Source organism: Parambassis ranga, chromosome 22 (genome assembly GCF_900634625.1).
Source record: "Parambassis ranga chromosome 22, fParRan2.1, whole genome shotgun sequence".
NCBI lineage: Eukaryota > Metazoa > Chordata > Actinopteri > Ambassidae > Parambassis > Parambassis ranga.
Window position 1 is genome coordinate 12889021 of NC_041042.1, and position 21684 is coordinate 12910704.

The following is a 21684-nucleotide window of genomic DNA, read 5'->3' on the forward strand; positions in this document are numbered from 1 at the left end:
TCAACTTTTGTTCTCGTTGGGATATCTTTTCACAAGCTTCCTGTATAGATTTGCGAAAAGCATCAGGGTTTTCAAAAGCCTCTAAACTACCACTACACTGCAAGGAAGATCATTCAGCACTCTGTGTGTTACATAACCAAAACCAGCTGTCAAGTAAATCATTTATATTGCCCTGCTACACTTTAATTTACTTTAAACATCCCACACAAATGGAACTTTTTTTCTTCCAGAAAATTGCATAAGCAGTGTTTGACGTTAACAGACAAACATCTTTGTTTTATTCTCCAAAGTCATTACAAGGCTGCCGTACTAATCATTAGATTGAGCAACAAGTTGGAGAGCACCAATGGTCATACTCGAGTTGAAGCATTTGATCATTTTATTATCAATAATGTAGTTTAGGTTGCATGTTTGTATTTTTACAAACAGCCCTTAAAGCACATGCATAAGAACAAGCTGACTGTGCCTTTGTATGAATGATAAGAACTGGATGCATGGCAGCATTTTCAAGCTACTCACATTAGCATTTGTGTCAAAACACCAGTTGGCTTTAGAGTACAGAGCTGCTAGCATGCTGGGAAACAAAGGGACTTATTTAAATAATGCTTACTTATCAAACTTTGATTTAAAAAGTGGCAGTGCATGTATGCTGTTTGTTTCCAAAAGGAAGGTTGTAAGGTTATCATGTAAAAGTTTGATGTGCACTTGTACTTAAAAACAAAACAACTATTTTTATCTGGGCATTTCAGCTCTCTTGCACAGCACATTAATTTAGAATGGCAATAGCTAAAAGTTAAAGGGTCTGGGTCTGCCTTTAGTTTTTGTTTGTTTCTCTGATGCAGTATGACTTGTGACAGCTCTTCGCTGTCTTTTAGGACAAGAGGAGTCTGAATCATTCCACAAAAAGGCTCTCCCTTCAACAGTGCCCTTGGTCTGACCAAATTCAGGGATGGTCCACTGCAGCCTATCTTAGCAGAGCTGCGCCATGTTCCTCTTCTGGCCCTCTCACCTTCCTGTTGGTTCTCATCCATCTGTTTACTCTCTCCGAGTCTAAAGGAAGCATCCATTAAATCACCTTTAAAGATGAGAACGGGACGTGACAGCTACAAACTGGAGCAAAACAATCTTTTCCCAAACCCCATGCCCACCCCGGCCCCACATCTCCATGCCTGTTCCTATCTGTCCCATATTGTCAGCAGCAGAAGCCGCGAGCGCTGCCGTGAGACAGAGAGCAGTCCTTGTTTACTGATGCACACTATATTGATGTGAGCTGATTCCATCAGGCAACACTTTTGGATGCCACACACCCTGTCGTCTTTCTCTGCCTCCCATCTTCTTCTTATTTCCTTACCCACTAATGTATCTGCTGCGACAAGGCAGAATGCGTGACCATCAGCAGAGCTGCGGCCATTGTTGTGACAAATATCTGCATGTGTTACAATATAGATGTTCCGTGGATTCAACAACTGCTAATTCGCAAGCCTTTCATTTGCATTCCGTGCTTCCTGTGTCCCTGACATTTTTTTATACACTTGGGGCAGAGACTAATTTTTACTGATTATATTATTTTTGATTCATTAAATAGTTTTTTTCTTTAATTAAACAAAATAGTCAAAATCATTAGATTACATGCAGAAAAATTAATTCTACTCCACTTGCAGAGAAAATGCTCAGTGAAGGATTTTTTTCCCGCCCACTCAGACCTACTTGTCTCAAACCCCAGTGGTCAGTTTGCTTTTATTATCTGCAGACCAAACCATGTGTAATTAGTTAATCAGCATGATCACTTTGGAGGCTGTTTTGCTGCAAACTGGTTGCGCTGTGCCTCTGTCTATCATGTGTGGTGGTTAGATTTCCTCTCACCATGGCGGGCAGCGATTATAACAAATGGATGAGTTCAAACCATCTGTAAGACATTTGATTAACGCTGGCGAGCCTCTGTCAGCAGAGAGAGAATGGTACTTGATGTATAATTACACTAATGGCAGTGCCTGGGAAGTAGCCATGCTCCAGGAAAAACATCACAGAATGAGAATTTTAGAACCTAAGAGAGACAGATGAGGTTTGTAGTAAAGCAGCTCCGGGTGGCCTCTGCATCCATCTCACACATGATTTGATTGGTGCTCCCAGTCATCAGCTCAGCCTCATGGTGCAGCTGTTGAAGCTAATGTGGCATGAAACAAAACAGATGTTTCTTCTGGTGCCTTTCCTCCTCGCCGTTCTATCTTCTTCAACATTTTGAGACTTGAAACACTTGTTGTGCACACATACAATTGTTTGATAGCTGTTGGGATGTTTTCTTTTGATTCTGTCTTGTTTCATCTGTCAAATCTGATTTTTTTTTTACAGCAAAAGCTAGAAATGATTTGCCAAAAGACACACAATATAAGAAATCCACAAAGAGATTGATTTTGATTTGCAGGGTGGTGATTGATTTGCTCCTTTATACACCTTGGAACTCTGTGTAGAAATAGTATTTTAAGAACTCATGGAGAGTCTGTTCATTGAATAACATTAACAACCTGGCTTTTTCATTCGAAGGACACAGCGCTGGACCCTGGAGAGGATGTGGCTCTTCTCTCCGTGAGCTTTGAAGATGCTGAGGCCACCCAAGTCTTCCCTAAACTGTACCTTTCCCCCAGCATTGAACAGTAAGTACACTCATCAGTCAAATCAGTGGTAATAGAGGGGGCCTCAAGGAGCCAGTAAATGAATGGGTGCATAAAAATGCAGCTTCATAGACGTCTTCAGCCTTTGAGATATTTTGTTTTATACTAGTGGTACAAAAGTTGGTTTGCCTTTAACATCACGCAACATCACAACATGTCTGGCCGTTCGGCAGTTTGATAGTCATCAGGAATTCTTCATAGATCAGACATTTCTCTTAGGGTAGAAACTTTATTACAAAAGTCTCCAAATCTTTGAGACAACTGTCTTATAAAGACAAGCTACCTTGAAAATCAAAATGAAGGGTCAGCCAGAGGTGATATGGGTCATCTCTGCTCTGTTTTTAAATTTTTAAGGATGCAGGATATAGTCGCTGGATTAGCATGAGTCTGCTGTGAATCCAGCATCATATTATGTCACAGTGAATAATCCTACATCCCAGTGTCTGGACTCATCAGTCGGTTTCTTGAAAAAACAATAAAGCAAGAACAAAAAAAATGAGATGGATGACACACAGCGTCTGAGCTAGGGATGACTGGATGTCTGCAGACATCTGGGGTGTTAATGCAGTGTGTGTGTGTGTGTGTGTGTGTGTGTGTGTGTGTGTGTGTGTGTGTGTGTGTGTGTGTGTGTGTGTGTGCAGACTTGTGTGGAATGTTTTTTGAGAGTCTGTGGGCACTATGTGGGTACTGCACACTCTTTGTTTAAATCATTCTTTGCTTTCTGTGCACATTTGTCAGTTTATATTTTTGTGTGTTTGTGTGTGTGTGTGTGTTCAGATGCGTGTCTGTGGATTTTTATATCCCAAAAGTGTGTGTCTGTTTTCATGCATTTGTGTGTATGCACCAGTATTTGAATAGTCTTTGCTATCAACACAATTTCTTTGTAGGTGTGGATGTAGATGAATGTGTGTGTGCATGTGTGCATGTATTTGCAGAGAGAGAGAGAGAGAGAGAGAGAGCCAGGTATGGGCCCACTCTGACCTAAGGGCCCGACAGACTGGACTTCCGTGCTCAGAATAATCTCAGGCTGATGTTTATTTACAAGCACACGCCCCGTCGCTCCAGGTTAAGAGACCTCTGCTCTCCCCCCACCTCCACCACTCTTTCTCTCTCTCTCTCTCTCTCTCTCTCTCTCCCTCTATTTCTTTTTCTCTCATCCTGTCTCAACATGCTGCTTTTTACCCTCATCTGCCTTTGTGGCTCCTCTGTTTTGTCTTTCTCTTGAGCTGTTTTGCACTTTGAATCTTTCCCATAATTGTCTTTTTCATTACATTTGTTCACATTTCTTCTCCATTTGCGGTGTACTGTCACTAAAGCAACACACACACAGACACTTCTCTCCAATATGTTGACACTAACAGGACCTTATCCCCAAGCAGCGGCTGCAACCAAATACCCTACCACATCGTACAAAGGTCACCTACCTGCTACCTGTCCTGCATGATCCTCATTTACTCCATGTTCTGCACGTGCAATAAAACGCACTACAAACTAATATTCTGTTTTAACTGTTTCACTCAGAAGTGAATGCAAAAATACCAACTTTATATACTGAAGAGGCTTTCATCATGAGCACTGTTGAGGTGTTAAAATTACAGAACACTAAAGGGTGTAGATCTGTGTGTTCATTGCATATATTTGTGCCCATTTTATAATGTGCGTGTGAAAAATACTGACCTTACTGACGCTCCAGACCAGACTGAAGCTGTTGCAGTGGTGTTGGAGGCTTTTCCTCCTCTGCCAGTTGTATGAGGAGAACAGACAGAAGGAGGCTGAAGGCAGTAGAGTGGGGAGCTATGGTGCAGGGGATGGAGAGGGGTGGTTGCCTGCGGAGCAACGGGAAGTGGAAGGGGGGGGGGGGGGGTAGATTAAGTAGGAGAGGCTATGAAACAAACCCTCCTCGTGTAAACCCTCTAAGAAACATTTGAAAATGCAGTGCCACATTAAGCCAAGCTCTCATTTATCACCCTTCTTTTCCTGCTTAATGTTGCCTCTTTGTCTTGAGATATTTGCACATATGCATATCAAGGCCATCCATGAATATCCACTGCTGCATGTTTTTGTGCACCTTTTTTGTCAGCTGTGTGGGAGTGTGTTAATTCATGACCCAGGGGCAAAAAATGTATGTCTTCTTCACCGTTGTTTGAAGACAACCGACTGCATGTGTGTGCGCATGTGTGCATGAGTGCATTTGTGTTATATTCATCGTGGATGCTACTTAATTTAGCATGCAGATGTGTGTGAGCCTGCCTTTTCGCTGTCTGCGTGTTTATGCAGATCTGTTACCCTGTTAGATTCCCTCCTTGTCCTTGCTGACCCTTGTTAGTTTTTTGGTCTTGTGTAGCTGCCCATTATCTCTGCATTGGCTCCAGTGAAGAGGAAAGCTCATTGGTTGCAGTGTGCCTGGACAGTTCAGCGTTTTCAAGCATTTGATAGGCTGCAACATTCAAGAGTTTCTGCATTTTAAGTGACCACAAATGTTCACAATATCATATAAATTCATGTCAACACAGATTTTCAAATTGCTTAAATCAGACCTAATTTTGTCAAACCGTGAATGTTAGCAGCTGACAACTTCATTAACTGGCTCAGCTGGGCTTTGGCACGGGTAGATTTCAGTGTTGGTACAAGGTGTCATATCAGCTACATCTATTCAGTGTCAAAATGTTCCAAACTTCTTTATATCTGACATTTTATCTTTTATTTTATATCCTACATTATCCTACATTATTCCTTCACTCTCTTCCGTATTGCAAAGGTTGCTTTTACATTTAACCCTTTCCTTCTTACTGTAAAATATTGTTCAAGAAGTAAATTTCTGACATTTTTATTTGATTTGATAGATTTTTTTTATTTATAAATATCCGAAAAAATGTTTCATAGTAGAGATTAGTCAGAACAGTGTTCCCTGATCACTCATGTGTTCCTGGTTGCTGTTATGTGGAACCATTTTGCAGTTAAACATGGACAAACCACAATCTTCCTCCATCCATTTCTCTAAATGTTTATTTACAGATAACCGTCATGTTACCACGTTCACTAGACTGGATATGAGTCAATCTCTTGAGTGTCCTTGTTCCCAGTTATATTTATCTGCATTTAATCATTTGTTGTCTATTTCGCTCCCTGGTGCACTTCATTGTCTTCCCGTCCATCTTAATTCACTTTTTTTTTTGAGTTTTTAACTCGTGTCCCAGGTCATACATTGCACCCCCCCCACCACCGCTACCACCACCACCCTCCTGTTTTGCACATGTCTGCTGCTTGTCTCTTTTCTCTCCATCTTTCTCTGCTTTTCTATCACTCTCTCTCTTCTGCTGATCCCTCTGGCTGATCCTCAAAGGGAACTGAGAGAGTGAGTGGGACTTAAAAGAGAGAGAAGCGCTGTGCTCTACCCAGCAAGGTCGTCCCTTGCTCGACTGAAACGCAGCAAGGAGAGGAAAAAAAAATAAAAAAATCACAACGCATACACAACACAGGGGAAAGGAGAGCTTTTCCCTCTCTCTCATTTTCTCTTTTCTCCACCTCTCTACTCTTCTCTCCCATCACTCCTGAGTTGTTTGATATCTCACTTTTACTCTCCTTCAGCAGGAGCTTGGATCTAAGAGATCTGCAGACTCGTAAGCCCCGTGAGCTACAGTGTTATACCTCTATTTCTATTCCCTCTTCCTCTCCCTTTCTTGCTCTCTCTGTTGCTTCTTCCTTCTCTATCATCAAACAGACCATCGCGGTAATGTGTTCTGCCTTACAGATCGGCAAAGCGGGAAAAATACATTGAAATACCCCAACAGACACCCACATTTTTACCAATAATGTACAGCGTACATAGTCGGTTGCATTGCCTCTTTTCTCTGATTTGCTTCTTTTTCTGTAGAAATTATTGATTACAAGAAGTCGAAACGCTCTTATTCTGTGGGCTTGACAGTTACCTGCTTAAGATTCAGTGTTCATTTGTTATATAACGTTTAACAGGACACCTAGAAGAAAATATACTGTGAAAGGCATGGTGTTACGCTGTGTAGCTGTGATGCTTTTTCCCTCCCTATTTATTTAAACTAACTGTTAAGTGTTAAATAGATGTTGACATTTGGAGAGTTTAAAAAAAATTGAGATTTGGAGGCGTTTTTGTGTCGACTTTTTTGTCGAGCCAAATCACATCTTTAATAACTTGTGTTGTAGTGAAGGTTTGTGGTAGTGTTAGGCCTAAAAAAGAAAAAAAAAGTTGGATTTAAGCGCTGTAGTACGGTCACAGGATCAAGGGAGTCTTGGCTTGCATATACAGTATATATACACCAATTAAGATCTGTCGGATTGAGCAGAAATTTTCAGAAGATGCAGATCAAACATATCTGTCCTTGTGGATTTTTTGTGCACCAGTAAGCTGCTCGGCATCAAACACTTTGTGCAGAGATGACATAGATTGCGATTTCTGTGGCTTCAGGCAGCATTGCTCTTACTTCATTTTTTTATCATTTCACCGAGTTGTTTGTTCAGTTAGATGCTGACTGTAAATGATAATATTATGGCTCTGTGGGCTATGTTACCTTTGCACTGTCTACCTTTGTTGTTTGGTGACCATCACATAACTAGTGGTGGCATCCTGCAACTGCTGCTGGTGACTTAGTCCCGCTGGTGAGTCGTCCCTGTTGGAGATCCCTAAACAGAAATAGCACCAACCTGAATGACTACCACCTGAGCTGTTACAGGCTGAAGGAATTCCACTTCTATTCATGATGTCACTGTTTTTTTTTTTTTTTGGAGTGATGTAACTCAGAAAACCTACATTGTCAAATTACTACAATGCTATTTAACAGGATTTGTGCAGTAATCTGCAGCAATAAACATGTTCAGTATCGCATCTTGCCTGTAATGAGGATTGACAGTTCAGTTTCAAGAATCACATGTCTGCAAAGACTTACCTTCATTCTGTGTCTTTTCCAACCATTTTCTAGCCAGACTCCCTTTTCATTTGCACTTCTACTTCTCGTTTACCTGATTGTACTGCACCCATGAGATGAGTTGGATACATCTCTCCTTCCCCCAGAAAACCTGCTGCATTGCATAAAAGAATCGAGTGGGCACCGTCTCTGCCCCCAAACCAGATTTAGGAGCCCAGAAAAATCAACACAGAGAGACAGTTTTAGGCTGCAGTGCACTAATGTTTGTGTATCTGCATTTGCCTTTAGGTGCCTGTGTGTATGTGTGTGTGTGCACGCACACATGCTTTCCTGCATGCTGATGTGTGTGTGTGCGCGCGCGCATGTGCCTGTGTGGGTGTACAGTTTGTGTGTGTCCCTTCTCCAGGGTCTGTAGAGGTGTTTCATAGCCTTTGAAAATCTTTGCATTTCAATCAGATATGTTTTAAGGTTTTGTGAACATCTTGTCACAGTCAGAAATTGTCAGTCTGATAAAATAAATTCTCCACTAACCCAGCAAGCCCACTTGACAGTCTTAAGATGTCAGTGCCGACACTTCTCGCGCTCTCAGCGGCTCGAAGCGCGCTGCCACTTCTTCCTCCTCCTCGCTCCTTCAAGACTTCTGTATTATGTGTTTTTCTATAAGTCTGTGTGAAGTGAGTTTTGTGAGGCCACTTTATTATTGGGGACACCAAAAATTAAAAATGATCTAAACAAATATATTGAATTAAAAAAAGATAAGACACAAACTGTCATGAGATAGTTGTGACCTCACAAGATAAAACTGTATGGACAGTTAGCTACATATCTACTGTCTATTTCCCCATAGAATAACTATGCTCCTTCATTTGAGCCATAGCTATTTCTACACAGACAAATATCCAACATCAAATTGTTCTCATGTCGTCCATCTTAATTTATGGTGCTGACCCAGATCATTCAAAATTCTAATGGTGCATGTGACATATGACACTTCCTGTTTAGCCCTGCCCACTTCAAACTAATGAGATAAGGATGCATACAATAAGAATAGTATAGAAAAGGATTTGTTATGTAGGACCATATAATCATGGGCCTTAAAGTCAAAAGTATCATAGTTTACCTACAAGCTGATCTACATTCCTTCCATCTTTGGCGCTTCACAAGTATTATACAAATATTTTGATTATTTCTTGGCTTCTTCTTCCCCAGGCGACCACATGGATGATACATGCTGAGAATCTGAGTCAATATAGCTCTGTTATATGATGGTCACCTTATAGGAGAGAGGTTATTGACACCTATTGCCAATATCCAAAGGTTCTTTGCCCACTCCTAGAGGAAAAATAGGATGTTATTTTACAATTCAAAACGGTCCACAAGCAGACTCACAAGGTCCTCTGAGGACCCTCCAAGCTTTAGGAAAAGGAAGAAGGCAATCAAAATGGAAATGTTGCTGCTTTGAAACTGTATTTGAATCTCCAAACAGTTCTTCTTGGCCTTATTTGTCACTTTGATAATGAATCATGGCTGCCCTCTTTCCAATTGAGCCTTTATCTGCTCTCACGCTGTCACTGCACTGCCATATACAGACCCTCTCTCTCTCTCACACACACACAAAAACAAACAAACGGAGCTTCGTCACCATCCACCTGAGTCACAGAGGATAATCTCTCTGGTTGATGAAGTCACAGGCACCCCGTCACTTTACAGCATGAGCCTGTTTACATGCATGCATGTACACAGTCTACTGTAAATATGTCATACAGTAGATTGCATTGCTCAGAGGGTTTGTGTTAGGCAGCATGTCTGCATGATGACTCTAGTGTGTGTGGGTAGTGTTGAGAGTGGTGTCACCAGTGGAGACAGAAGTGGGGACTCTTCAGGGTGCCTCTTGGAAAGTAAAACACCATTATGTCTAGATTCTGAGCCCACCCACAGGAAGCTCAGTTTAAAGCACTTAGAAGCTAACGCTGAAAGCTTGATTACACGGTCACATTAACAAAGACAGAGTACCAATCAGGAACATTTCATTTATTGTTACCATTATTTTGGGAAACAAACATGCACACACTGTCTGTTTGGATGTAAACATAACCCAGATTCACAGGGTTTACACTTGTTTGTAGCCGTCACCTACAGCTTGTCACATCAGGCAACATTTTTTCAGCCCACTGGGGGATCTCCAGTGGTATTACACATAAAGGTCAGTCAACTAGTCATGGGGAGTACTACCACCCAGCCTGTGAACAGTTCACCTCAGCTGATCCGAGTTAAAATCAAGCTTTAAAACAACTTATCTTCTACATAAGCAGGAGAGTTTAACCAATAAATTGCACTGAGGACTGCTTTGAATGAAATGAAAGGCTGATTGGATGGATGCAAATAAACCCTTTGTTAAAGTATGTTGCTTTGTTAGCACTCCATGACTTAATGTTAATAAGTTAAATTCACCCCAGTGCATGACCAGCTGTTGACCAGTCTCCCAGACCTGATCAAATACAGACATTTTGGACCTTTCAGCCTCCTTTCAAATGTTCCAGGGGCAAAAGCACTGAAATCTAAAAAGCATCACATTTGTTCAGATGCCTGCCATTGACAGAAATGAATGACGAACGCACCAACATCTATTTTGTGTCTCTGTCCGCATTTCCATCTGAATGATATGGAGCTATTCTTAGATCTGTGGGAGGATAGATGGGCATCATTTAGACTTTCATTTTCAAAGCCCTCTCTTCTTGTTGCTGTAAGCCATTTTCAATCGACCATTTGTTGGTGCGCAGCAAAATGCACAGGCTAATGCTAATTATGTGCACAAAGCCTACTGTAAATGGTGGCTTTGGAGTCCTTGAGAAAAGGATTTTGACAATGAAAGTGGTTCATGACATGCATGGCTTCTCTCTGAATAGGGCCCTATTAATATTCAGCTGAGCATTAGCACCAAAAAGCTGTTAACATATTGATTCCCTGTGGATGGATGTGATTGTCATCTTTAGCTCATTTTTAGCAGGCGCAGACTATCGGTAACCTCCTTATTGTGACATTATGAGTCTTCTATCATAAGAACACCTAACGCTCCTCTGAGTCCAGCTGAACTTTTCCTGACCTCTGATATCACATATTAATTTATCATTTGTGGGTTTTAGTCCAGTTGTTAAGGTGGAGCACTGCAGTATGCGCTCCACCTTCTTACTCCCACAGCCTTTCTGTGGAACTGGAGTTTTATGCTTTGTGAAATTCTCAGGACTTTTGCGTATGTCACAGTGAGAGAATGTGGAAAATATTATCATGCTTCGTGGGAAGAGCGGCCATTTCTTCATTGTGAACAGATGATATGATGGAATTGGTGGGATCATTATCGTGGTCGGTGATTCACTGCTGTATTTCACCTTTTATATTACTACCATTTTTTACATCGTCAGGTTTTCCGGGCAACTGAGGAGCAAGAAACCCGAAGGCCTTCATCCTAGCATATGGGATCTTTGACATTTGACATAATGTAGCATGATGTACACAATATACATGCATCATTCATGCTTAACCCCACACACATCAGCATTGATTTTGAAAGACATCACAGCATTTCTAAAGGCTCTGTGACTGCTATAATGAAGAATGAAATACAAATAGCAAGCAGTGGAAGAAATCCCCCCTTTATGTCTTTAAAATGAGCATTAAAAGCCAATACGCAGTTTCTAAAGACCTTTAACCCATCCTCAGGGTATTCCCTCTGTTTTTGCCCCAGATCAGGAAAAAAAATATGAGCACTCCAGTGGGTTAGTCACTGGAGAGCTGCAGTAGCAGATTTCCTGATTAAACAAGCATGCACTAATCACTAATGGAGCTGTGCTGCTGGATTAAATCAGGAGGATGTCAAAAATAATAATTGAACAAGTGAAGGCGAAGAAGCAGGAGGAAGCCACAGGCATGACTCACCCATTTTTTTTATTCAAATTCTACACTGTCAGGTACAAAGCAGCATAGGTTAATGTGATTTGTATTTGTTTATGTGTTGCTAAAGTTATGATTTGGTCCAGAACCATGCAACAGTCTGACTTAAGGATGTTGTAGTGTATAAAATCTACATAATGACACTTTCCTCACTAACTCTCGTCTTTTTTTATCCAATCAGTGCTCTTGGAGGCTCTTCAGCACTTCACATCCCAGCATTTCCCAGTGGAGGATGCCTAATTGATTATGTCCCACAAGTGTGCCAGCTACTCACCAACAAGGTAAAAGTGTGTCTTATAGTATGGATGTTTTTTGTATGTATTTTGCATTATTATATTATAAATCACATACTTTTTATGTGGGAGTGTGGCAGGTATATGAATCATTTATTGCTTATTTGTAAGCCTATGTGCAGCTAGGCATGCATCCACTGAGGGATGTCAAATTATGTATGTGTGTGTGTGAGTGTATAGTTATAGCACGTGTGTCTGGCATCTGCCGACGTGGGTGTACTGGCCAACCTCCATAGGCTGTCTGAGTGCTCCTTGGCCTCCGGAGGTTGACAAGGAGAGATATGCAGTGTGGACACGATGTAATGCCATTTCTCTCAAGGCAAATGCCCATCCCCCGCACCCTCACACACAGGCGTACACAGGATGCACACATGTCTTCCTGTTCACCTGGAATCTGACCAGCCATATTCAGAGCGTCTGGAACACTTGTGTCCCTGACTGACCTCCGTGTCTCTGGTCGTTCCCGTCTTTCCCGTCTCCTCTAGTGTCAGCACTGCTCCGTCCGCTTCCCTGAAAGAGGCCACAGTCTCTGCTTAGAAATACTGGTTGAAAATAAGGACATGAGGGAGGACAAGTCCTTAGATATTGGCCTGTCTTTATTATACCACTTTTTTTAAAGTATGTTGCACTTTGTGTCCGGATTTTGTGTTTTAGCCATTAGTTTTATGACCGCTATGCTGCATACAGGGTCACCGGTGTTTTGCTAAATGGATGTGTTATATTTATCCTACCACACAACAGAGTTTTTGATTGTTTACATTAACAGTGCCGGTTTTTTACTTTCACATGATTGTGAATTGAAGCGTCCTTGTTTTAGTGTCCACAAACAAGTGCTCAGCTCAAGTCTGCCACCATAATAATGGCGGTGGCACTACAAAGCACAACACATGAATCATCACACTGATTAATCTTTACAGTTACTACATGATGAAAGAGTACAGAGCTTTGTGAGTGCATTTCCCAAAAGCAGAGTAGACGGCAAACTCAAGAGTGAGTCATGATGTTTCTAATATGCGGATGTGTAAAATGCACGTTAAATTGATCTACTGGGACAATCCAAAGCAATACATTTAATCTCATGTAATACATTTTCTTTAATGTATTTTTTAATCGTACATCAGATCAGTCACATTTTATTACAAGCTGTGGGTGGTGTGATGCATAATGTGACTGTCAAAGGAGAGATTTCTTAATCTCACAGCAGCGAGCACTTCCGGCGTTATTGCATCATACTCCCTAAAGACACATGCACAAACGTAATAAATGGCTGCGCGGGCGAGAGAGTCATGGGTGCGGACAGGTTTGAATACCTGCAGAGCAAGATCACCTACCTATCTTGCATCACTCAGACCTCCAGGCAGCCAATAGAAGGAGTTGGCTGCATGTGAGAGTGACAGTGGGAGCAGGAAATCCTTTCCTGCCGGTATGGGTGTGTAAGTTCAGTGATCCGCAGTTCCCCTTAAAACACACACACACACACACAGTGTAACTACGTAAACAGCTCATTGTGGCCTTGCAGCTTTTGAGAAAGCAAAATTGCCGCCTCCACTGTTTCATGTAAACATAATTGAACAGGAGGCTGAGTCACAATGTGTGCCTGTGTTTAAGAGTTCTTACCGTGATGAGACCTGTCATACACACTGCTGTGTGTTCCAGAGATGACTACTTTCTCCTTCAACAAAACACCGTCATTTATACGTGCTTGATGAGTAATCACAAACATACAGTAGCAGTCGGTAAGGCAATATTACCTCCAGCTTTATCATGTCCTCAAATGAACCGTGCAGTTTACGAGCTTTTGACTGTAAACAATCAATCATCAACTTTTATTAGGCATCACAGACACAAACCATTATATCAGCTAACATTAAGACATCATTAGAAAAAAAATGTGACTGCAGCTACAAATAACTTGATCTGCATCAGATAAAACAATGAGAGTTCAGTCTTTCTTCAGCTTTGAGGAGATACACAGTCTGACACAGCTGAAGTATCCACAATGCTATATTATGTAGCAATCATAGCTACACTAGCAAACCCTCAGTGCAGTGATATAGGTGAATGAAGCGAGTCACCTTCATGGCTGGCTGGCTGATTGGCTGACTGCAGGCCTTCTCACCTGCCCAGGATGCTCAACAGTCAAACGAGCCCTGAGCTTCTCCTCTTAAAGATGCACCTGTCAACATGCACTAAAGACACGTCTGTCACGCAAAAGGAGGGCCTGTGCAAAGTATTCAAATTTTTTAAGCACTGTATATTAATGACTAATATTCAGGCTCTCCACCACACCTAGTTAGTCGGGTACATAAACATGTGCTCTTATAAGAAACGTCAGTAAACTGAAATGTTCTCTGTTTGTTCATTACAGCTTTTTTTTGCTAGTCTTATTCTTCTGACATTGTTGATCTGCAGCAGTAGTATACAGTTATGTGATTGGCAGCCATGTAAAGAATTTGATGAAATAAAATGTTATGAAATCTGTCAAAAGGTTTTTTTTTTTTCACAAAACAGAAAGCATACCAGAGTATTAATTTAGTCTGAACTGCTCCCTGCTTCACTACTGCTGTTCTCTTTAGAGAACTCTTTGTGTTAGTGCTGTTAACACCAACTTATTTGGCTATGAAGTGGTTAATTAAAGACTTCTGCTACATTTGAATTAACCTGTTCTATGCAGTGCTACTTTTGTGCTCTGAGCTGGTGTTAAACTGAAAGCAAAGATTGAAACACCGTCTCCAGGTTGTGTCTTTGTTTACATTGTGGCTGGGTTGAAAGCCTCTCTGCTGGCATGTACTGTACTGCCAGTATGTGCACAGAATGTTATGTAGCTCTTCTCACGAGGTCTAATTCCAGGGGCGAAAAAAAAAGTTCCAGAAACTATGTCAAATTTTCTGACACTGACTAGAAAAATGCTCTGACAGTTTTCTGTATTCAGACTTCACTGCAGTCAGCTTGGTGGAGCTACAGTATGGCTGCTGCATTGACCTTTGTTACCCATATATGTACAGTTCTGGGTGTGCCGCAGTCAAGATTTCAATGTGTTTTTAATAGTTTGGCCTGTTATGTTAAGTCTTCTGGAGTCTTTTTATATAACTGTAATTGAATTACATTACCATTATTTATTTAGCCTTAAAGGGAGACTTCTCCCTACAATACATCCTTCATATTTTTCATGGAGGTCCACAGTGCTATTTGAAATATCTGTAATTATCTGACTAGGACACACTTAATGTTTGCATCCAGTAACAGATCTGGATTTTCCTGTTTAAATCTAAGCCGCTCTGCTTCACCCTCACTAGGTGCAGTATGTCATCCAAGGCTATCACAAGAGGAGAGAGTATATCGCTGCTTTTCTTAGCCATTTTGGAATGTGAGTCAACTATCTTGTTTCACATCTCCTCCACTGAAGTGATCACAGCATGATCTTCCGCAGTCATTAATCCATCTGTCTTTATTATAAAGGGGGGTGGTGGAGTATGATGCAGAGGGATTCACAAAACTCACCCTTCTACTCATGTGGAAAGACTTCTGCTTCCTCGTGCATGGTAGGGAAAACACACACACACATATGTTATTGTTTGGATTCCTTGGAATTCAGATATCACACAGTCCTCATTTTATCTTTTTTTCCCTCGTAGTGGATCTCCCACTCTACTTCCCCAGGGACCAGCCCACCCTCACTTTCCAGTCTGTGTACCACTTCACCAACAGTGGTCAGCTCTATTCTCAAGTGCAGAAGTCATATCCCTACAGCCCCCGCTGGGATGGCAATGAGATGGCTAAGAGGGCAAAGTAAGTAAAACTCATTTTTAATATTATTATGTATTTAGTATATAAGAACATTACCATGTTTATTTATTTTTTTAACCCAGACCCTGCGTCATTCTGATTTAGGAAAAAAAAAAACATGCTGAACATCCCAGACAGGCCAAACACGCTCAGAATTCCAGTGTTCATTTAGGCAACTGGTGTCTTCATAGTCATTTGTTTTTAGTTAGCTTGGGTGTAAGCATCTCGAGGTGCTGCCTTTCTGTATGGTTACCATGGTTATGTGAGTGTTATTCTCATCCATTGGGCGGTCAGTGCAAATGGCTCATTGTCCTTTTTCTGAGACTCTTCTTGGAAAATACATTTAACGTTTTTTTATTCCCAAACTTCGCTCTCTCTGTCCTCCCTTAAAATGAGCATTCAGCTCAACACCTACCTGAAAATTCCTGTTTGTTATCAGGAACACAAACAACATTAATGTACTAGTAGTGCAGTTATTAATCCTTGAACTTGTTTCTGTCTAATGTTTATATGAACACACCAGCCACTGCTTACATATGCATCACATGTCTCACTTCCACTCTGTTGATATGATATTCTCAGCAAGCTTCAGTGTGGACAGTGTCAGTGCCTGATGAGCTTTGTCCCTCTGCAGTGGAGTGCAGTATCATTATGTTGAACTGTATTTGCAGGAAGTTAACGCATTCTGCCTTTCATGTGTACTTTGAGGCTGAATTTGTAGATGCTTCGAAGCAGTTGAAACACAATTATTGTCACATTATAATGCTTTATTTGACTCTCTCTCTCTCTCTCTCTCTCTCTCTCTCACTCACCAAGGGCGTACTTCAAGAGCTTCATCCCTCAGTTCCAAGAGGGAGCCTTTGCCAATGGGAAACTCTAGTACTCTCTTGCTTAATAACACGCCGGGAGAGTTGCCTGTGGGAGTGGGAGTGTGTATGTGAGTGTGTGTGTTTGTTCATACCATCGTGTACCTGTATGCACAGACTTACATTTGTTAGAAATGCACTGATCTGTGACAGCACAGTGAGTGAATGACAGCTAGTGCAAAGAATCTGTGACGCTGCCTCTTACTCAGTATCTTCAGTTTTTAGGTTAGCTTAGGTTTAGCTGCTACAGCCAAAAGCCAGCTATTTCCATGTAAGACCTTTATTTTGGAAAGAAACGCTGAACTATGACAGGATCTTGATGAGACAGCCTGCACTGCACTGGTTTAACCTAACAGTACACTGTTGTTGTGATGTGTTGTGCCGATGACACCTGACTTCAGGCCAGTTTGGACTCACAACACTCCATCCAGGTATGAGAACACATGTAGTATTTGCATACATGGACACTCACAAAAAGCTATTAGGACAATGCAGAAGATACTTGTTTACTGTTGTTTGCCTTTGTCAAGTTTGGCTCCACTATTGATGTTAAAATGATCCACATCTTGCCTTTTAATTGTCAAAGTGCTGTTATAGTGTTTTATTTCTCTAAAGACTGTGAAGTCTTTTACTGACATGTTGACAGTACTGTAAGTACTGTAAATTTATTTCTATCCTATATAAATTGTTTATCCCCTAATCGTGCATCATTGTTTGATCTGTCTCCATATTGGTGACGGCCATGTCTGAAGGCTTTATGTTTTTTTTGTCCTTTAATCCTGTGATGTGTTAAGAATGCCGTGAAGAAATCCTTTCGGGCTTCATACAAACGTTCACACAGCCCTTTAGTCATGGCCATGGCCATGGCCTGACTTTGGCAACTGAAAGCAGGACAAATACCCAAAGTAATGGCTCCTCCTCAGAGTCAAACTTAGATTCTCAGTGAGTGACCCACCGTTCTTCCTCCTTGTATGTTATTTCAATGGCTTATCAGTTTAGTCATTTCCATGGAAAGATAGAAAATATATTAAACAAAAAAAATGTCACATCCACCACAAGAAAAACCTCTAGTATCTGTAATATGTGTAAGTGAAATGCATTCCCCAAACCCTTGGTTCTGTTTTTACAGGCCCCTTAGCATGCTTGTGTAATATAAAGCCACAGCACAGACAGGAAGAGTGTGTGTTCATGCACATGCCCATGCGTGGATGTGCATGTGTGTGCTTGAGTGAGGCAGAGTGTGCGCTTGCTTGTTTTCATCATTAAATGTGAGGGTCATAGTTAGGGGTCCTTCCTAGCCTAAGGCTCAGCCCTTTGCTATATTTATTGTTGGTAATGCAGCAACTGTCAAGTCTAATTGAGAACTATAGGGTGAATGTATCTGGGGCATTTAATAGCATCAAGAGTCTTAGTAAAATAATTAAAAAGCAAGATTCTTTTTGTCTTTTTCACTGCCCCGCTCCATGTTTCTTCCTCTAACCTTTCCCGACCTGCTTTCAAAACATCTCCGCTGTCAAGCGGCGGATGAGCTGCTCTCATTTTGGAGAGCTGGGGGGGCTGTTTTGAGATGGAGTTCAGAGGAGGGGTAGCAGCATGATGGGTAGCATCTTTAACAACCAAGAGCAGAGAATAGTTTGACTTGACAGAAGGCTGTAGATATCCTGTCTCTGCTCTCAGAAGGTATCCATTGATTTTCAGTGATGTGATTTTCATTTTGTGTGTGAAATTTGAAGCTTAACATTAGTCAAATCACAAAGAGGGACTGAATTACTTGTAAAATTGTAGCTTAAATCCTTCCATTGAATGCAGACCATGACATTGCATAAGTATGCTGGCAATCTTAGAAGGAGCATTCACTCCTGAAGTTTTCCTGAAGTCACTGATCTTGACCCAAGTTGACATAAGCCCTTTAAGTAACTTGTAAACAATTCCTTCCAAAGTGGTTTAAACTGTGTCACTGTCGCGATGCTTAAGTCACATTTCGTTAGCCTCCTGCCTCTAAAGTGTCTGCGCCTAAACATGGCTCACCTTTACACGCTTTTAAGCAACTTAACGTGGATTTATCCTGTGTTAATGATCCTGTGAAGGTGCTACTCAAGGTACCTTTTGAAGATGTGTTTTCTCAGCCCCCCCCCCCCCCCCCCCTGAATCACATTGCAGAGGTCTGCCAACCCTCCGAGCTAATACTCCAAATCCACTAATCCAGCCGTGTTTAAGAGATCTCAACGGCAGTCGGATGGAATAATTAAAGGCTGGAATAATTAGCTTGGAATCTTTGGTCGGGGATGATTAAATTGATGAGACCGTTTTATATTTTTATATAATTATATATATATTTACATGTGTTTGTAAATTCAGGCCGTGCTGGACTGAGACATGATTTAAGGCGTGATTGAAGATGCACTTTCTTAAGGTGAAATGAATTTAATTTCTGCAGCTCGCTGGTAGTGGGACAGCTAGGTTAGCGGTGTTATCCTGTGGTGGGAAACAGCCTCGCTAACAGAAGGCCAGTCTGTTTGGAAACAGGTGTCCTCCGCTTAAAGCAGCTGGCAAACATGAATATTAGCATTATATTAACATTAACTGCACTGGTGACAACCCTGTAAGCAGCTAGCTCGGAGGCAGTAAGGACCTGCCAGCCTGGAGAACTGACAAGTGTGTGAAACAGGATCACTTAAAGCTCAGCAACGTGCACCTTCCTGGGCAATAACCCAGAGTTAGCTCTTGGCATCACTCACCCCGCTTCACCTCAGAAGTCGGGCTACTTTTTGAAGAGTCCTGAAGTACGTACTGAGGCGGACAAAGTTTCAGGCAGCATGCATAGAACGAGCGATAACAGAAAAGGAAGGAACATGTGTGTGAGAGTGATTGAAAATCCTGAATCATCACCTCATGAACGGAGACGGTAAACAGCCGGAGCAGCGGTGAGGTAATCAGGAGGAAACAAGGAGCATCCAAAAGGCCTGAATGTGTCAGAGAGCGGTAAAGGCGGACAGGAGCTATTTGGGATTGTTTACTTTCCTCTCTTGTCACCGTGTCTGAGTTGTCCAATCTGTCAGCCTCGGCTGATGCTTTTATTTGTTCCATGTCTTCTGCAGCAGCCTTTTGACTTCACACATTAGACAAAAGACACTTAGAAGAAGAAAGGAAGTGAAATCACAAACTGTAGAGTCTGGTCTGTAAGTCCAAATTCAGACTGACATGTGGGGAGTCTTCCAGCCCCATCTTGAGTGTATTTGAAGGAGTAAGTGCAATGGGGGAGTGTGAGGGGGGAGAGGGGTGGATTTCAGAGGCTATGCGGCATTTGCGCAGCAGCGTAGGGTTGTTGAGGATGATGGAGCTGAGAGGCTTAACTAATTTTGGAAAGAGAGAGCAGGAGGAGGAGAGCGGAGGGGGGATTTGGGGCCTTTTGTTACAGCCTGTTTGATCTGGGAATTTGAGAAAAAAAATGGCCCAGAGATGTCGTGAAAATGAGAGAATTACTGCTCGGGTCCCTCACTCTTCTTTTTTTTTTTTATCAAACTCGAGGAGCACAGGAATGCTCCTGCAGTCCCCCATGTCAAAGCAGCAGATATTTTCCTTCACCCCCCCCCCCTCTCTACAGATAATAACTGGATCTAGTTAAACCCTGATTGTTAATTGCTAATTACTCCTAGTACATGAGAAGCCAGGAGAGCATAGCTAAGCTGATCAAATGGATCTTCACTCCGGAGTTTGTAGGTTTTTCCCCCATTTTGTCTCGTGTTGTTGGGGCGTTTGGGATGGGCTTGTTTTTCGATGACTTTTGACAAGATAAAGACAGATTTTGGTCCAATATCGGTGGGGGCTCCATCCTCATTTCCCCTCTTGGGGATGATCATAGACACTTGATTTAAACCCTTCATGGGTTAACCAAAGCACATCCCTCAGGTGTTTTTTCTTTGGAATACAGCTCTCTGGAAGCGTGCTACTTGGCCTTGTTTCAGTATATGTGATAGTCATAAAAAGATGAAATTCAATTTGCTTAAACATTCTAAAATTGGCAGCCTATGTGAGGATTTTAAGGTATAATGGAGTTTTTAAAGGTAATTTTTGGCATCAGTCGCTCATTTAGAAAGCATTATCTCAGAATCAGGTGGTTTTATGATTATAATTAAAGAAACCGGCATTAAGAACAGTGATTATTTACTCCTTTTGCTCCCTGAGAATGCTCCCTCTCCCTCCTCCTCCTTCCTCCCATCCTCCACCAGCTACCTGAGGAGCTGTCAGTCTGGATTGCTGCGCTGTCGGTTCAGCCTGTCAGGCTGAGGGACGCGTTCTGATCAGCCGTGGACACTGATAGACCTGTCAGGTAAGATGACAGCTGCAAGTAAAGACGATCACAGACAGGTACATGTAATGTGACAAGACTCCTTCATCCCCTCCACCACCACCACCACAGCTGCCACCCTCTCCCGCTTCCCTTCACTTCTCCCCTCCGCCGCCTCTCCTTCTTCCGAAAAATAAATATCCATAAGTTGTAGGAGTGCACAGGGGATGAGCACGTTTCCTGACGACTTGAGGGAAAGTTTTCTTTTGAGCCTGAGCGGATGTGATCCGGCCACGTGACGAAGCTCGGCCCAGGCATCAGTTCGGTATTATGTCAACTTGCAGTTTGAATGTTATTTCTGTTCATGATTTGCATGAAATTAAAGGTAAAAGTTTTCCATCCAGCTTATTAACCCTAATGAAATTCTGACAAAGAGAACATTGCTACTGTACATAATCCACCCGGCTGAAGTTTTACCCAGCAGACAAATTACTACAAACTGCACCCAAGATTCTGATTGATAGACTGTATATGTGAGGCAGTTAGACCACACACTGGTTTGAGGATTGTGTGTGTATAGGTATGTGATTAATAGGATTGTGGCCTAAGCAGATGAAGATGAGCTTCATGTTTGTTTCAGCACCTTAAAAAAAAGTTTCAACATTTCTTTCTCAGACGGAAAAAAGGGGTCATAGAAATCTTACTACATGTCTGACACCTTACAGGGGCCGACTGAAGGTGTAGATGTTATTTGAAGAATATTTCCTCCCTTTTCAGTCCCATCTTTATAGAATTAGCTGCAGAAAGAGGCCAACAGCAGCAACTGCATCATGCAATTCCCTTTTGTCAGAATTATGGAGGCCCTTAAGAAGATCAATGATCCATGATTATCCATGCTGATACAAGGTTTGTACCCACAGAGCTGGGTATATCACA

General features: G+C 41.8%; 1 protein-coding gene across 2 annotated transcripts in view; it reads left to right on the top strand.

Moving 5' to 3' along the window:
- babam2 (BRISC and BRCA1 A complex member 2) overlaps positions 1 to 17165 on the top strand; it is a 49014-nt gene extending 31849 nt beyond the window's left edge. For both annotated transcript variants that reach the window (XM_028394669.1, XM_028394670.1), the window contains 6 exons: positions 2542 to 2651; positions 11697 to 11796; positions 15105 to 15175; positions 15268 to 15350; positions 15444 to 15597; positions 16411 to 17165. In XM_028394669.1, the coding sequence (XP_028250470.1) occupies positions 2542 to 2651; positions 11697 to 11796; positions 15105 to 15175; positions 15268 to 15350; positions 15444 to 15597; positions 16411 to 16474 (582 nt within the window). In that variant the 3' untranslated portion in view covers positions 16475 to 17165. The remainder of the gene's footprint in view (positions 1 to 2541; positions 2652 to 11696; positions 11797 to 15104; positions 15176 to 15267; positions 15351 to 15443; positions 15598 to 16410) is intronic.
- The last annotated feature ends 4519 nt before the right edge of the window (positions 17166 to 21684 follow it).